At 46.9% G+C, this 13,991-nt stretch overlaps 4 protein-coding genes across 9 annotated transcripts in view; 1 reads left to right on the top strand and 3 right to left on the bottom strand.

The window, feature by feature from the left end:
• The window catches only part of LOC127556769 (zinc finger protein 665-like), a 572,139-nt gene that overhangs the window by 380,781 nt on the left and 177,367 nt on the right, over positions 1-13,991 (bottom strand). The window lies entirely within an intron of this gene.
• LOC127556765 (zinc finger protein ZFP2-like) overlaps positions 1-13,991 on the bottom strand; it is a 217,840-nt gene that overhangs the window by 26,482 nt on the left and 177,367 nt on the right. The gene's annotated exons all lie outside the window — the stretch shown is intronic.
• Positions 1-13,991, bottom strand: part of LOC127556748 (zinc finger protein ZFP2-like) — a 605,234-nt gene that overhangs the window by 503,674 nt on the left and 87,569 nt on the right. The gene's annotated exons all lie outside the window — the stretch shown is intronic.
• LOC127556767 (zinc finger protein 420-like) overlaps positions 11,735-13,991 on the top strand; it is a 32,963-nt gene continuing 30,706 nt past the window's right edge. The window contains exon 1 of one of the 2 annotated variants that reach the window (XM_051990182.1): positions 11,735-12,528. In XM_051990182.1, the coding sequence (XP_051846142.1) occupies positions 12,496-12,528 (33 nt within the window). In that variant the 5' untranslated portion in view covers positions 11,735-12,495. The remainder of the gene's footprint in view (positions 12,529-13,991) is intronic. The other variant, XM_051990180.1, reaches the window with a different exon arrangement.

Here is a 13,991-nt window from a genome sequence, read left to right as displayed (position 1 = left end):
CCTCCGAGTGTACAAAGGGCCACGGGCGGCTGCCGAGACCACGGGAACCCGCGGGCTCCATGGGTGAGGGGTCAGTTGGCCTCCCCAGGAAACCCTCAGCAGCCCCTCCGTGCCGGCGATGCACCAGCGCGGCCCCTCCCCCATCCCCGCCCACGCAGGTGAAAGCATTCAGGGCTGGCGGCCCCCAGGGCAGCCACGCCCCCGCGCAGCCGGGTACGTACCCACCCGCGTGCAGTCACGCACAGCTACCGCATTTTTGCACACATTGTACACCAGCACCCTTCTCTGGCACGCGCACCCCCACACTCGGACCCTGCACATGCGCAGCAGAGCTCGAGACTCCGCCGGGCAATCTGACCCCAACCGTAGCGGAAAGGGGAGGGGGGAGCCTTCAGAAGGAAAACTGGAAGTCCCAGGCCGCGCCTGCGCATAGATGCCCTCCTGTCCTCCCCTCCCCCTCTTGCCCAGTGCAGAGGAAAGAACCGAAGCAAACCTGAAAGTGAGGAAGGCGCGCCTGCGCCCCAGGAGGCTCCCAGCATGCCCTGGGGTTCGGCAGTGGATGGGCCCAGGCAGGGTGTGAAGTCTCTACGAGGCGCTGGGCTTGGCGACGTGCTCTACGCTCCCTGGCTGGGGAGGGGCCGTGCCGGCGTTCTCCTGCTCTGGGCCTTCGGCCTCCTCTGCCCGGGGCAGCGCTTCCCAGGAGCATAAGCTCCCGAGGGCCGGGCCACCGGTCCCCCAATTTTAATTCCACCTCCTCCGGAGACCCAGGGCCCCGAGGAAAGCCCGGTTTCTTTCCCCGGGGGGGGGGGGGGGGGGCGCCTCAGATGGTTTCATTTTGCGCAGACCCCGCTTTTCCTGGGACGCTGGGAGAGGTGGGACTGGACAGGCCCTTCTGGGGGGATCAGCTGTTGGGAAGGAAGGGGAGGAAGAGCACTGTGACCCGGGGAGGGCCCTGGTGGGAGCCAGATTCTCTTTCCATTACTTGGGGAAAGCGCTTTTCACCAGCTCTCAGCCCCAGAGGGGGGAGGACTGGGGAGGCTTGGGTCCGGCCCCTCCCCCCTCCCTGAGGCCCTCTAGGCCTGAAGAGCTTCTGAGGTCCAGAAAGAATCTCACCGGCCCATCCCCCAGAAACCCCGGCTTCCTTGGGAACCCCAGAGCCGGCGCTTTGGCTCTGCAGAAATGGGTCATTCGTGCCATGGAACTGCTCCTGGTTGGGGCGGATTCTGGGCTTTGGGAGGCGAAGCCTTAAGTTGTTCGGCACTCAATGACCCTTTCCTGCCGTGAGACTTAGAAAATACTCAGTGATAAGAAGGGTTCTTTCTGTAGCCCAGGATGGAAATGGGGCTTGGACTCAGAGCCTTCTGCGGTCCCCAAGGGCTTGCAGCAAAACTGCCAAGGAAGCAGCTCCTCTCTGGGGGTTTTCCATCCTTCTGTTCTGGCTGGGGGAATCTGTGTGTCTGGGGGTTCCAGGCAGTGGCTGAGGGGCTCGGCCGTCCCATACCCCTTTTCCTTCCACCCTGACTGCAGAAGGGTTGAATTGGAGAGAGAAACTTGAAAAGGCAGTTTTCTGACACCTTAAAAATTGGGGTCACCTGTCTTGGAATTCTGATTCTGAAAGTGCCCGATCCTCACATTGTGAACTTGTTTATTCTCAGATCAGAAATCGAATATTGTGCAATTGGAAAAGAGGAGGAGCTAAGGTTTAAAATCCGTCAGCCCCCCTGGCCCTCCCTTGTTTGGTGAGGTTTTCTCCCAAAATTATGTATCACCTACGTTCTGAAAATCAGGATTGTCTAGTTTCTTTCACCAAAAACGCTAGCTGGAGCTTCCCAGTCAATATTAACTGAATTCAGAGTTCTTCCCGAGGCTGACAGACCGGGCATATTCTCTGGAGTTCTTTGACATGATTTCTCGATTCCTTTTATTCTTGGCTCTGTCCATCCATTCTTTCTAGCAGTTGTGAAGTTCCATACAAGAAAGAAAATATGGATGTAATCTGAAATTTAGGATGTAAAAATATATATAGAAATTTTGTTTTAGATTAATTGGCATAATTGTAATGTAATACATATATACTATATATAATTACTTATATGTAATATATAAAATAATAAAGGTAAATAAAATACACTTCTGTCACTTGGTGGGGCTGCTGGCAACCTGACCTGTAGCCTTCTCCACTTCAGCAGGCCCCAGCTTCCTGATTCTCATCTGCTGGAAAGAGCAGGAGAGGCAGAAAGGGGGATTTGTGCTCAAGATGGGGAAGAAGCTTGATTTTCACTGGATTGGAGACTGGAGCAGTCATCTCTTTGTCCCTCCAGCAAGGCCTGGGTATGTGGTGATGACCCCTGGCCATCCAGGATAGGCAGACAAGCCTCCCATTCTGACATCACACCTGGTGGAGTTGAAGGGAGCTTGGTGGACTCCACAGAACGAGAGCTGCTGGGCTCCAGCTCTAGCCCTGCCAAGGCCGATGACCAGACACTCAGGGAGCTCAGTGCTCTTTTCCAGAAACAGCTGCATGTGGCAAAGATTGGGTCCTGCACAAAATCTGGGGCCCTGAGCCATGGCTCTCAGTAGCTGCAGGTAGGAAATCCTCCTCAGTCCAAATCTTCATGCAGGTGGGAAAAGTGTAGAAGTAAAGGACATAGGACTCTCCTTTGGATGAGAACACACAGAGGAGGAAGGGCACATTGAAGCCTGAGGCCCCCATTTCAGAGAGGAGGTGAGTTCCTTGCCCAGAGGTACAGAGCGATGAAGCATCAGAGCCAGGAAAGGGCCTCAAGTTTTGCCTGATATAGTGCTCTGTTCATTCAAGTAACGGCTCTCTTTTGAATATCAATTTGACTCAAATGTCCTCATATTTTAGCCAACTGACTTAATATGAGACCAGGGACCGAAGGAATGATGAGCATAAAAAACCAGCCAGCATTTTCAAAATGATTTTATGTTTACAAATTATTATTCATAATTATTATTCACTGTAATGTTCACACCAACCCCAGGAAGCAGATGCCCTTGTTATCCCCATTATACAGATGGGGAAACTCAGGCAGAATCAGGTTACATGATGGTCCAGGAAGAGCCAGAGAAGGAATTGGAACTCAGGCCTTGCAGTTCCAAACACAACATTTAATCCATGGCACCACTGACCAGTATAAAGAAAGATTAGAGAAATGTCCAGTTAGCAAAGCATTTATTCAAGGATATTTTGTTCCAGAAACCACAAAATGAATGCAAAGTAATTGGGGAATAGCTGAAGAAATGATAAATGTCAAGCAATTAAGGAGGGATGACAAAGCTCTCTCCATCACTAGAAAATTGGATCATCTCGTTGTTGAAAAGAGCCACTAACATCAGAATTAATCATTGTATAATTTTATTGTTGCCATGTACAAAGATCTCCTGGTTCTGCTCACTTAGCATTAGTTCATGTAAGTTTCTCCAGGCTTCTCTGAAGTCTGCTGATCATTGCTTAAACAACAATAATATTTCATATCATTCATTCTCAATCTTTTTCTCTCAGAACTAAGATAAATCCAACCACAAAATAAATTGAATAAAGAAGTTAAGGAGGTAAATAGAATTTCAGAAAAGTTAGGTGTGATGGACCTTTGCAGAAAATTGGATGGAGACAAAAAAAGAGTATACTTTTTTTTCTCAGCAATTCATGGAATCTACCCAAAAATTGACCATTAGGGGATAAAAATTTTAAAATTAAATGAAGAAAGGTAAAAATAACAAATGTGTTTTGTTTTTTTTTTTTTTTCAGATCATGATGTAATAAAAATTGCATGTGAAAAGGGGCCAGGGAAAAATAGACCAAAAATTAATTGGAAACAAAATAATCTGATCCTAAAGAATGAGTGGATCGAACAACAAATCATAGACACAATTGATAATTTCATCCAAGAGAATGACAATAATGAGATAACATGCCAAAATGTATGGGATACAGCCAAAGCAGTTCTTAGGAGAAGTTTTATATCTCTACTGGCTTACTTGAATAAAATAGAGAAAGAGAAGATCAATAAATTGGACATGCAACTAAAAAAAACTAGAAAAAGAATAAATAAAAAACCCCAATTAAATACCAGATTTGAAATTCTGAAAATGAAAGGGAGATTAATAAAATTTAAAAGAAAAAACTAACTAATAAAACTAAGAGTTCCTTTTATGAAAAAAAAAAAAAAACAACCTTTAATTTGATTAGAAAAGGGAAAGAAAATCAAATTGTTAATATCCAAAATGAAAGGGATTAACTTTCCATCGGTGACAAGGAAATTAGCACAATAATTAGGAACTATAGTACCCAACTGCATGTCAATAAATCTGATAATCTAAGTGAAATGGATGAATACTTACAAAAATGTAGATTGCCCAGATTAACAGAGGAGGAAATAAATTACTTAGTCTCATTTTAGAAAAAAAAAATTGAACAAGCTATTAACCAACTCCCTAAAAAAACAATCTCCAGGGCCAGATGGATTTACATGTGAATTCTATCAAATATTTAAAGAACACTTAATTCCAATACTATGCAAACTATTTAGAAAAATGGAGAAAGAAGGAATTTTATCAAATTATTTTTACGATACAAATATAGTGCTGATGCCTAACCCTGATAGGGTCAAAACAGAAAAAGAAATTATAGACCAATTTCCCTAATGAATATGGAGGCAAAAATCTTAAATAAAATGTAGCAAAGAGATTATAGCAAGTTATCTCTAAGATAATACACTAAGACCAATTAGGATTTATAGCAGGAATACAGAGCTGGTTCAGTATTAGGAAAACTCTTAGTATAATTGACTGTTATCAATAACCAAACTAACAAAAACACGATTATCACAGTAGATGCAGAAAAAGAATTTGACAAAATCCAAGACCATTCCTATTAAAAACATTAGAAAGTATAGGAATAAATGGAATTTTCCTTAAAAATGATCAATTGCACCTATTTAAAACCATCAGTAAGTATTATATGTAATGGAGACAAACTAGAACCATTCCCAAGAAGATCAGCAGTGAAACAAGGTTGCCCACTGTGACCTCCCAGGTAATCATACCTGCCTAACCTGTGCATAGCTTGCTCTATTTCCAGGCTGTACTTTCCCAGATATTCTGGCCTGCTCAATCTGCATTCAATTTGCTGTCATTTGTGTCATTCTGATCTAGCACAAATCCCCACTTCAGTCTGCTTTCTCATTGGCTGGCAGAGGCTGGGAAGCTTCAGGAGTGTTGAGATGTTGTGGGAATGGATTTGCAGGAATGACAAACCACCTGCCCAGATAGGAGAAGAGACAGTTTGTCTAAGAATGTTAAAGTTTCTCCTTGAACCCAACTTGCACATAGTCCCTTCATACACTGATTTATCTACTGTTTTTTTTTTTTTGTTTTTTTTTTGTGCTTCCTTAGCAACATTTGGTTAGAAAGCATTTAAGGGCACAATTAATGATAACAAAGATCTCTACTTTATTCTTGTTACTACTTCAGTTTGGAAGAACACTAGTGTCTTTTTGTCTTTTCTTTCTCTCAATTTTCATGATCTCTGTGGAGTCAGACCAGCTGGTCTGATTTCTGGCATTTTCACAGGTTGTGCTTTCCATAGTCCACTATCACCATTATTATTCAATGTTGTATTGGAAAATCCCCCAGAGAGGAGCTGCTTCCTTGGGCAGTTTTGCTGCAAGCCTTTGGGGACCATAGAGGGGTCTGAGTTCAAGCAACATTTCTGTTCTGGGCTTCCAGAAATAACCCTTATTATTAATGAGTATTACTAAGTCTCACAGAAAATGAGCCAATTAAGAAGAAACAAGACAAGAGGGCCAAACAACTTAAGGGTTAGTCTCCCAAAGCTCAGAATCTGCCTCAACTCCCAGCAGTTCTATGGCTCTAATCACCCAGTTCTACAGACCCAAAGCATCAGTTCTGGGGTACCTAAGGATGCCGGGATTTTCTGGGGGATGGGTCAGTGAAAATCTTTCCCAATCTCAGAAGGAGATTTTCAGGTCTAGGAGGCCTGAGGAGGGGAGGAGGGGCTGGACCTAGGCCTCCTAACCCCTTCCCTTGTGGGGCTGAAAGAGCTGGTGAAAAGTGCTTTGTATAAGTAATTGGAAAGAGAATTTGGATCTCCCCACAGGCCTCCCTGGACACATGCTCTTTCCCTCCAAGAGCAGATCCCAGGCAGGATGAGATATGCCAAAAGTCACCTTGGACCACAAGGACCAGTCCAGTCTTACCCCTCTGTAGCGAGCACTCCCAGTGTCCCAGAAAAATCAGGGTTTGTGCAAAATGAAACCATCTATCTGAGGCACTCCCCAATAAATCCAACCAACAATACCCCAGTTCACTATTGGGTCACCCTCTACCTCAGGAAAAAACTTAGCTTTCCTGGGGACCTACTACTTTGGAGGAGTGGGATTTAAAAGGGGGAACCCCCTTACTTTTGAGCAAAGGAGAAGACCTGAGGGTTTCATGCTAAACTGAGGAGGAGATCTAGCAATTCTAATGGTCCATAAAGTGGTAAAAGAAAGTTAAGGAAAATGTTACGGTGGGGGTTTTCTTGGAGACAAGATGCAAAAAGGTTTTAATTGTTCCCCAATCCTTGTCTACACAGTAGATTCTGGGCTGTGAGCCTTCATTTCTTTGTTTCTATCTTTTGGGGAGCAGAAATTCTGAAGGGCTGGAATTTGCCATCTTCCATTGGAGCCATGGCTGCTTCAATGGGCAAAGGGGTGTTGCCCATCTTGTGGATAGTTTGTTACATAAAAGAGGGAGCTAACTTTCTGGCCAAGTGGCAAGGACTTGTTCTAGAAACTTAGAACTTAGTAACTTGATCATCTTTCTGTATCTTTACTAATTCAGCCACTAAAATCCCAACAACAATAAATAGTCACTGTGATTTCTTAGGGATAAATTAGTAATGATAATTTTAGAAAGTCAGTATTAAAGCATCAGAAATGAAAACTTTCTATGGAGAATTTAACTATAATAAAATCTGGAATTTCAACTGCATTACCATTTTGCACTTGCTGTTTTAGTAGAAGTTGCATCACTTTCCATTAAATGTCAGCCAGAGCACATGAGAGTGACCAAGTCTGATCTCAGATCTAGAACACTTGGCCAATTTCAGGGCTCTGCTGCTTCATCTTTGGAATTATTTCCAGGAAAATCAATATGGAAGAGGATCAAAATTTTCAATGGAAAGGGGAGAAATATTCATTGGAAGCTATAATGAAATGATAAATTAGCTGAATTTATATTAAAAATCCCAAATCCACAGCTTATTTTGGATTAGTTCTACATGAATTTAAGCAGAATGATTGAAACTTAATTTAAAATACTTAATCTAACTGAATGAGATCTTTTTTTCAGAATTAATCTGAAAGTCTAAAATATTTATGATGTTTCTATGGCATAGATGTATGTCTAGCAGTGGCAAAGTATTTAAAATATATTATATTATATTATAAAAATATACAAAAGCCTACTTCTATCTTTTCTCATTCAATATAAACTATTTTGATTCAAAAAGCTTATGCAAAAAGAATCCGTTTTTTTGTTTTGTTTTATTTTTAGCAATGGAACAAATTATTTGTTGGATGTAATTTTATCCTATTTTCCTCATTTAAGGAATCTCATATTCCATGGCCTATTCATTTGGAGAGAAAGGGGAAAGATCTTACGGAGTAAGCCTTAAGCCATCTTGCAGCAATCTCTGTCAAGTGGGGGGACATGGGGAGAGGGACAAAGGGAAGGGAGGAAGATGGGGGAGGGAGAGAGAAATAGAGGGAGGGAAGAACAGAAAGAAAGAGAAGGAGAAAGGGAGGGAAGAAGGGAGAGACAGGGAGGGAAGGAGAAACACAGGGAGGGAGGAGAGAGAGAGAAGAGGGAGAGGAGGAAAGGAGATGGGGGGAAGAGGAAGAGAGACAGAGACAGAGACAGAGAGAGAGAAAGAGACAGACAGAGAGACTGAAACTATCTCTGAAAGAGAAGCTGAAAGGACCATACCCTTCTATATACTTGAGGTATTAGGACTCAGGAAGTTGGGGACACCAAAGGTTCCCATCTAAAGAAACTGAGGCTGACTTATTTTTAAAATATATAGAGAATTGACTCAAATTTATAAGAATTCAAACCATTCTCCAATTGATAAATGATCAAAGGATATAAACAATTTTCAGATAAATTAAAACCATTTCTAATTATATGAAAAGGTGTTCTAAATCATTATTGATCAGAGAATCACCATTTAAAACAACTCTGAGGTACCACCACACTGAATGGCTAAGATGACAGGAAAAGATAATGACAAATATTGGAGGGGATGTGGGAAAACTGGGACACTGATACATTGTTGGTGGAATTGTGAGCGAGTCCAACCATTATGGAGAGCAATTTAGAACTATGCTCAAAGGGTTATCAAACTGTGCATACCTTTTGAGCCAACAGTGTTTCTACTGGATTTATATCCCAAAGAGATCTTAAAGGAGGGAAAGGAGCCTGTATGTGCCAAAATGTTTGTGGCAGCCCTTTTTGTAGTAGCTAGAAACTGGAAACTGAGTGGATGCCCATCAATTGGAGAATGTCTGAATAAGTGATGGTATATGAATGTTATGGAATATTATTGTTCTATAAGACATGTTTTGATTTCAAAGAGGCCTGGAGAGACTTACAGGACCTGATGCTGAGTGAAGTGAGCAGAGCCAGGAGATCAACAAGATTATACGATGATCAATTCTGATGGATGTGGCTCTCCTTAACAATGAGATGATTCAAACCAATTCCAATTGTTCAGTGATGAAGAGAGCCATTTTTACCCAGAGAAGTATGGGAACAGAGTGGGGAACACAACATAGCATTCTCACTCTCTCTGTTGTTTGCTTGCATTTTATTTTCTTTCTCATTTTTTCTGGTTTAATTTTTTCTTGTGCAGCAAGATATTTGTATAAATATGGAGGTGTGTATTGGATTTAATATATATTTCTGTCATGTTTAACATATATTGAACTACTTGCCATCTAGGGGAGAAGGTGAGGGAAGGAAGGGAAATTTTGGAACAGAAGGTTTTGCAAGTGTCAATGTTGTAAAATTATTCATGCTTATGTTTTGAAAAATCAAAAACTTTTAAAAAAGAAAGAAACTGAGGCTGACTTCAAGATATGGGGAGAGACTGGACATAACCACCAGCTGGTCCTCTAATCTCTCTTCCCAGGAGAGAAGCTTAATTTAGGGAAAGTTCAGGTTACTTTAAATTGCAAAAACAAGGTAAACTGGGATTGATAAAAAACTTGGAGACAGGAACAATACAGAGACCAGTGTGCTTTTAAAATCTTAGATGGAGACACTAAACCAGGTCCTTCTGCAATATCGGGGACTCAAACACTTCTAAAAACTCAAAATTTTACCTTTAAGCCTAGAAGGACATTTTCCTCCCCCATTTTCTGGTCCATTACTCAATACCCAGTGAGCAAGGTGCTTCCCAGTAGTGACACCCCACTCGAGGGGAATGACACCCATACACATGAGGTATAGGAAAAATACTGGGGTTTGCAAATCTTACCTTCTGTCAAGAAGGTGGTGAAGGGTTTTGAGAACCAAATGATGTACCTATGGTATGGGGTTTGGAACTAGATGACAGCAGGCGTGGACAATTGGGGTTCGGTCATGTGAAGGGTTCACCATGGCCATTCTCTTTGGCAAAAGGCAGATTTGTTTAGGGGCCAAAATGAAGGGATACAATAGACACTGGAAATGGTAAATAGAAGTAGAGTTGAGAGAGCATATGAAAGCCAAGTTCCTCAGTGGAACTCTGTTACCCAGGAGAAAGGGAGCCCTCCATGAGGTTGGGGGGGCAGTGGTTGGCAGGTTAAGTCCTGGAAGGGACTCAGCTTCCCCAAAAGTTACTTGGCTGTAAAGAAAAGTGGGCTTGGGAAGCATAGTGAAGTTAGGGGAGCTACCACCTGGTCTGGCGGGAGGGGAAGACACCAGAGCCGGTGCCAGGGCAGACTGACAGGGACTCCTAAGAGGGCCTGGCCAGGGGAGGCTGCTCGGGACCTCTGCAGGAGGAGTCTGGATTAACTGGGAGTTCTGAATGGACCTCGCCCCAAGGGGGTGCCAGGGGGCTAACTGTTCTCTGCCAGGGCCTTCTGCCGCCTGCCTCAGGGAGCGATTCTTTAGTTTCTCTTGGTCCAAAACAATATTTGGGCTTCATCCCCGCCATGAGGCCGAGAGGGGGGCGCTGGGATTATCTGCTTTTTACAGAGGAGCAAACTGAGGCCGATGATCCTGTGCCAGAGCGAGGCAGCTCAAGATGGAGGCAGACAGGGCGGAGCAGGCCATTGCCCTCCAAGAATGGGGCCATGGCTTCAAGAAGAGATGGACACGATCACCGGGGCAAGCCCGAGAGGGCACGGGAGCTGGGCTAACGCTGGGGTCGGCCCGGTCCGAGGCATGAGTGGGAAGGGGGGCCCAGAGCTCTCCCAGGTTCTCTTGGAATGGGGGGCTGGGCTGTTACCAACTGGGGTCCCCCACATCCTCCCAGACAGATGAAGTGTTTCTGATCTTCCTGTGCAGAGAAGGAAACTGAGGCACAAAGCGTGAGGGGAATGCTCCAGGGTCATATGTCATCCAGGTGAGGAGAGTGAGGGGGATAGGGACAACACCAGGGTCACACATGTCTGGGGGAGGGCCCGTTCCAGGGGCACACACGTGGAAGTGGGGAAGCTAAGGCAGGAGCAGCGGCAAGGGGACGGCGGTTCCCAGGAGCTGGAGGCAAGATCCACATCCAGGCCCCACTGGCTACAGGCCAGCATTCTGCCCCCATCCCCCCTGCGCCTCCAAAGCCAAGGGGCATTTCCAGGACTTTGAGCAGAAGTCGGAAGTCAGCCTCTGCCTCAGTTTCCCTGTGTGTATGAATGGGCTGAGGACGGCACTACCTCTCCCGGGGCACTGGGCTCTCATGAAGCGCCTACTGTGCGCCTGGCACTGGCCTGAATTCCGGGGGGTCGGACAGGATACAGGTCCCATCCCCGAGTTTGTAAGCTAAAGCATGGCAGGGAATGGGAAGTAGGAACCGACCCGGAAGTAGAAAACGGTGGGTGGGGTGAGGGCCCCTTCCTAGCCAAGGAACCCTGATCACGTGCACACCCAAGTCCCAGAATACCTCGCTGTCACGCCCAACCCCGCCTCAGCCCCGCCTCCTCTAGGACTCAAGGGGCTCTTTTCTGGTGGGGGAGGGGCAGGGTTGGTTCTGCTCTTCCTACTCCTGAGCTTGGTGAGTAGGGGAGGGGAGGAGGGCATCAGTGCGCAGGCGCGGCCCCGTTCTCTCTCCCCCCCAACTTGGGAGCCCCCCCCCTTCCTGGTGCCGGTTCCCGCTGTCCTCGGTTCGCGTGGCCGAGTCCCAGAAAGCTTGTGCGGGTGTGTAGGGTCTGAGTGTGGGGGTGGGCGGCGTGTGCGAGGGGGTGTCGGCGAGCACAAGCTGTGCAAAAGTGGAACAGCCCCGCGTGGTGAGTGTCCCGGAAGTGCGTGTGACGGGCCCTGGGGGCCTGAGCTGTGCTGGGGGAGGGGCCGGAGCTTATTTCTCTCGGGAGTTGTTCGGGGAGCCCGGCTATCGCCCCTCGTAGCGAGCCCGGCTAACGCCCCTGGTAGCGAGCCCGGCTATCGCCCCTCGTAGTGAGCCCGGCTGTCGCCCCTGGTAGTGAGCCCCGCAGCTTGGCGCGGGCTTCCCGTGGTCTCCGGTGGTGTACCTTGGGGGGAGGGGCCGGGATTCCACCACACCCTCCTGTATAAAAAGGGGAGGAGAGCAGCCCCTCCCACTGCCGAGGAGATCCCTTCTGCCGAGCCCTCCTTCCAGGGCTGGGTGTGCAGCTAGAGCGGTCTGTACAGAGCCCCCCATTGGGCTGGAGGACTGTGGGCTCCCTGTCCAGCGCTGCCCCTTGGCCTCTTTCCCTCCCGGGGGTCCGGGGGCATCGGTCTGTGTGTGACCGCAGAGCGGGGTCCGCTTTCGGGGGGTCAGCTCCGAACATATCCCCCAGACTTGCCAGGAGCTGGTCTCCCTCAAGGGCAGTTTCAGGGTCGGAGTTCCTGGGGTTGTCCCCACTGCGGGTCCCAGCTGCCTGACCTGCACCTCCTTCCTAGCAGCAGATGGAAGGCGCGCTCTGGCTCAGGGGGCCCCGAGGCCTGGTCTCAGCCCACCTGGGACCCCAAAGCTCCTTTTGCCCCCGGGCCTCTGTAAGGCGCTGGGCCGGGGACATGAGTTTGGGGAGAAGCAAGTCGTCCTCCTGCTCAGACCCAGGTCATTCCCAGGCCTGAGCCTCCCTGCTCCCTTCCCGGGGGGCGCCGCTCCCCACTGTCCCAGCCCTAACATCTCTTTCATTCCGGGCAGGTCAGCACCAGCCCGGGCAGAGGAGCCTCAGACCCCGGCCTCCCTCCCTGGGGCCCCTCTCCCTCCCCCGCCCGGCCGGCAGAGCGCCCAAGCCCGGAACCAGAGACATGGCCCCCGGCAGCCGGAGCCCCTCGTCCCAGGTGAGTGCGGCCCCCTCTTGGTGTTAAGGGGACCCTCTGTAGCGGGCCGCCAAAACGGGGCCGTTACTGGGGAGTCCGCTGTCCCGGGGGCCGGAGCTGGCTGAGCCGAGCCTCGGGAGCGCGGGAGCGCCGCTGTCTCGGCCCCAGCCCAGATGGAGCAGGTCCCCGCGGGAAAGCGGAAGGGGATTTGGGGGGTTTGTGGGGAGCTTGTGGCCCGATCCCTGAGCCCCGTTTTACAGGAACCTGCTGTATTCGTCCAGAGACAAGGAGCCATCTCCGACTTCTCTGGTGGGAAATGAGAGAGCGGGGGAGCTGCTGTTCTGACCCCAGTGATGTGGGAGGGACCAGAAAAGGCGGGTCTTCCTAGGGGGAGGGTTTGCACCGGGAATAAATGCAGCGCAGTGAAGAATGCCCATGAAGTCATTTTGGTGGAAAGGAAAATTTTTTAATTCTTGGGAATTAGGGAAAATAGTCACAAATTATCTAATTGCTTAAAAATTCAATAACAAAGGAAACTAAAAGTGAAATATTACAAATGGAACATAAATCAAATGTTTTAACAAGAAATCAAAATGTATTTTTAAAAAAGAGAACAGATTTTGATCTATAAAAATGAGCTAGAATTGCTGCAAAATAACGGAACTCCTGAAAAAGCGCATCTTTGTTCTCTCCTCAGTGATCACTGGTTTTTTTTTTTTTTTTTAAATAACTTTTTATTGACAGAACCCATGCCAGGGTAATTTTTTACATTATCCCTTGCATTCACTTCTGTTCCGATTTTTCCCCTCCCTCCCTCCACCCCCTCCCCCAGATGGCAAGCAGTCCTATACATGTTGAATAGGTTGCAGTATATCCTAGATACAATCTATGTGTGCAGAACTGAACAGTTCTCTTGTTGCACAGGGAAAATTGGATTCAGAAGGTATAAATAACCCAGGAAGAAAAACAAAAATGCAAGCAGTTTACATTCATTTCCCAGTGTTCTTTCTTTGGGTGTAGCTGCTTCTGTCCATCCTTGATCAGTTGAAACTGAATTAACTCTCTTTATCGAAGAGATGCACTTCCATCAGAATACATCCTCAAACAGTATCGTTGTTGAGGTATATAATGATCTCCTGGTTCTGCTCGTTTCACTCAGCATCAGTTCATGTAGGTCTCTCTAGGCCTCTCTGTATTCATCCTGCTGGTCATTTCTTACAGAACAATAATATTCCATAACATTCATATACCACAATTTACTCAACCATTCTCTCATTGATAGGCATCCATTCATTTTCCAGCTTCTAGCCACTACAAACAGGGCTGCCACAAACATTTTGGCACATACAGGTCCCGTTCCCTTCTTTAGTATCTCTTTGGGGTATAAGCCCAGTAGAAACCTCAGTGATGACTGTTAAGATTCCTCCTCCCTACTCCCACCCCAAATGCACGGGACTTCCCAAACTCTTCCTAGAATCTTCTTA

This window comes from Antechinus flavipes, chromosome 3 (genome assembly GCF_016432865.1).
Source record: "Antechinus flavipes isolate AdamAnt ecotype Samford, QLD, Australia chromosome 3, AdamAnt_v2, whole genome shotgun sequence".
Lineage (NCBI taxonomy): Eukaryota > Metazoa > Chordata > Mammalia > Dasyuromorphia > Dasyuridae > Antechinus > Antechinus flavipes.
This window is presented reverse-complemented; position numbering and strand designations above follow the sequence as displayed.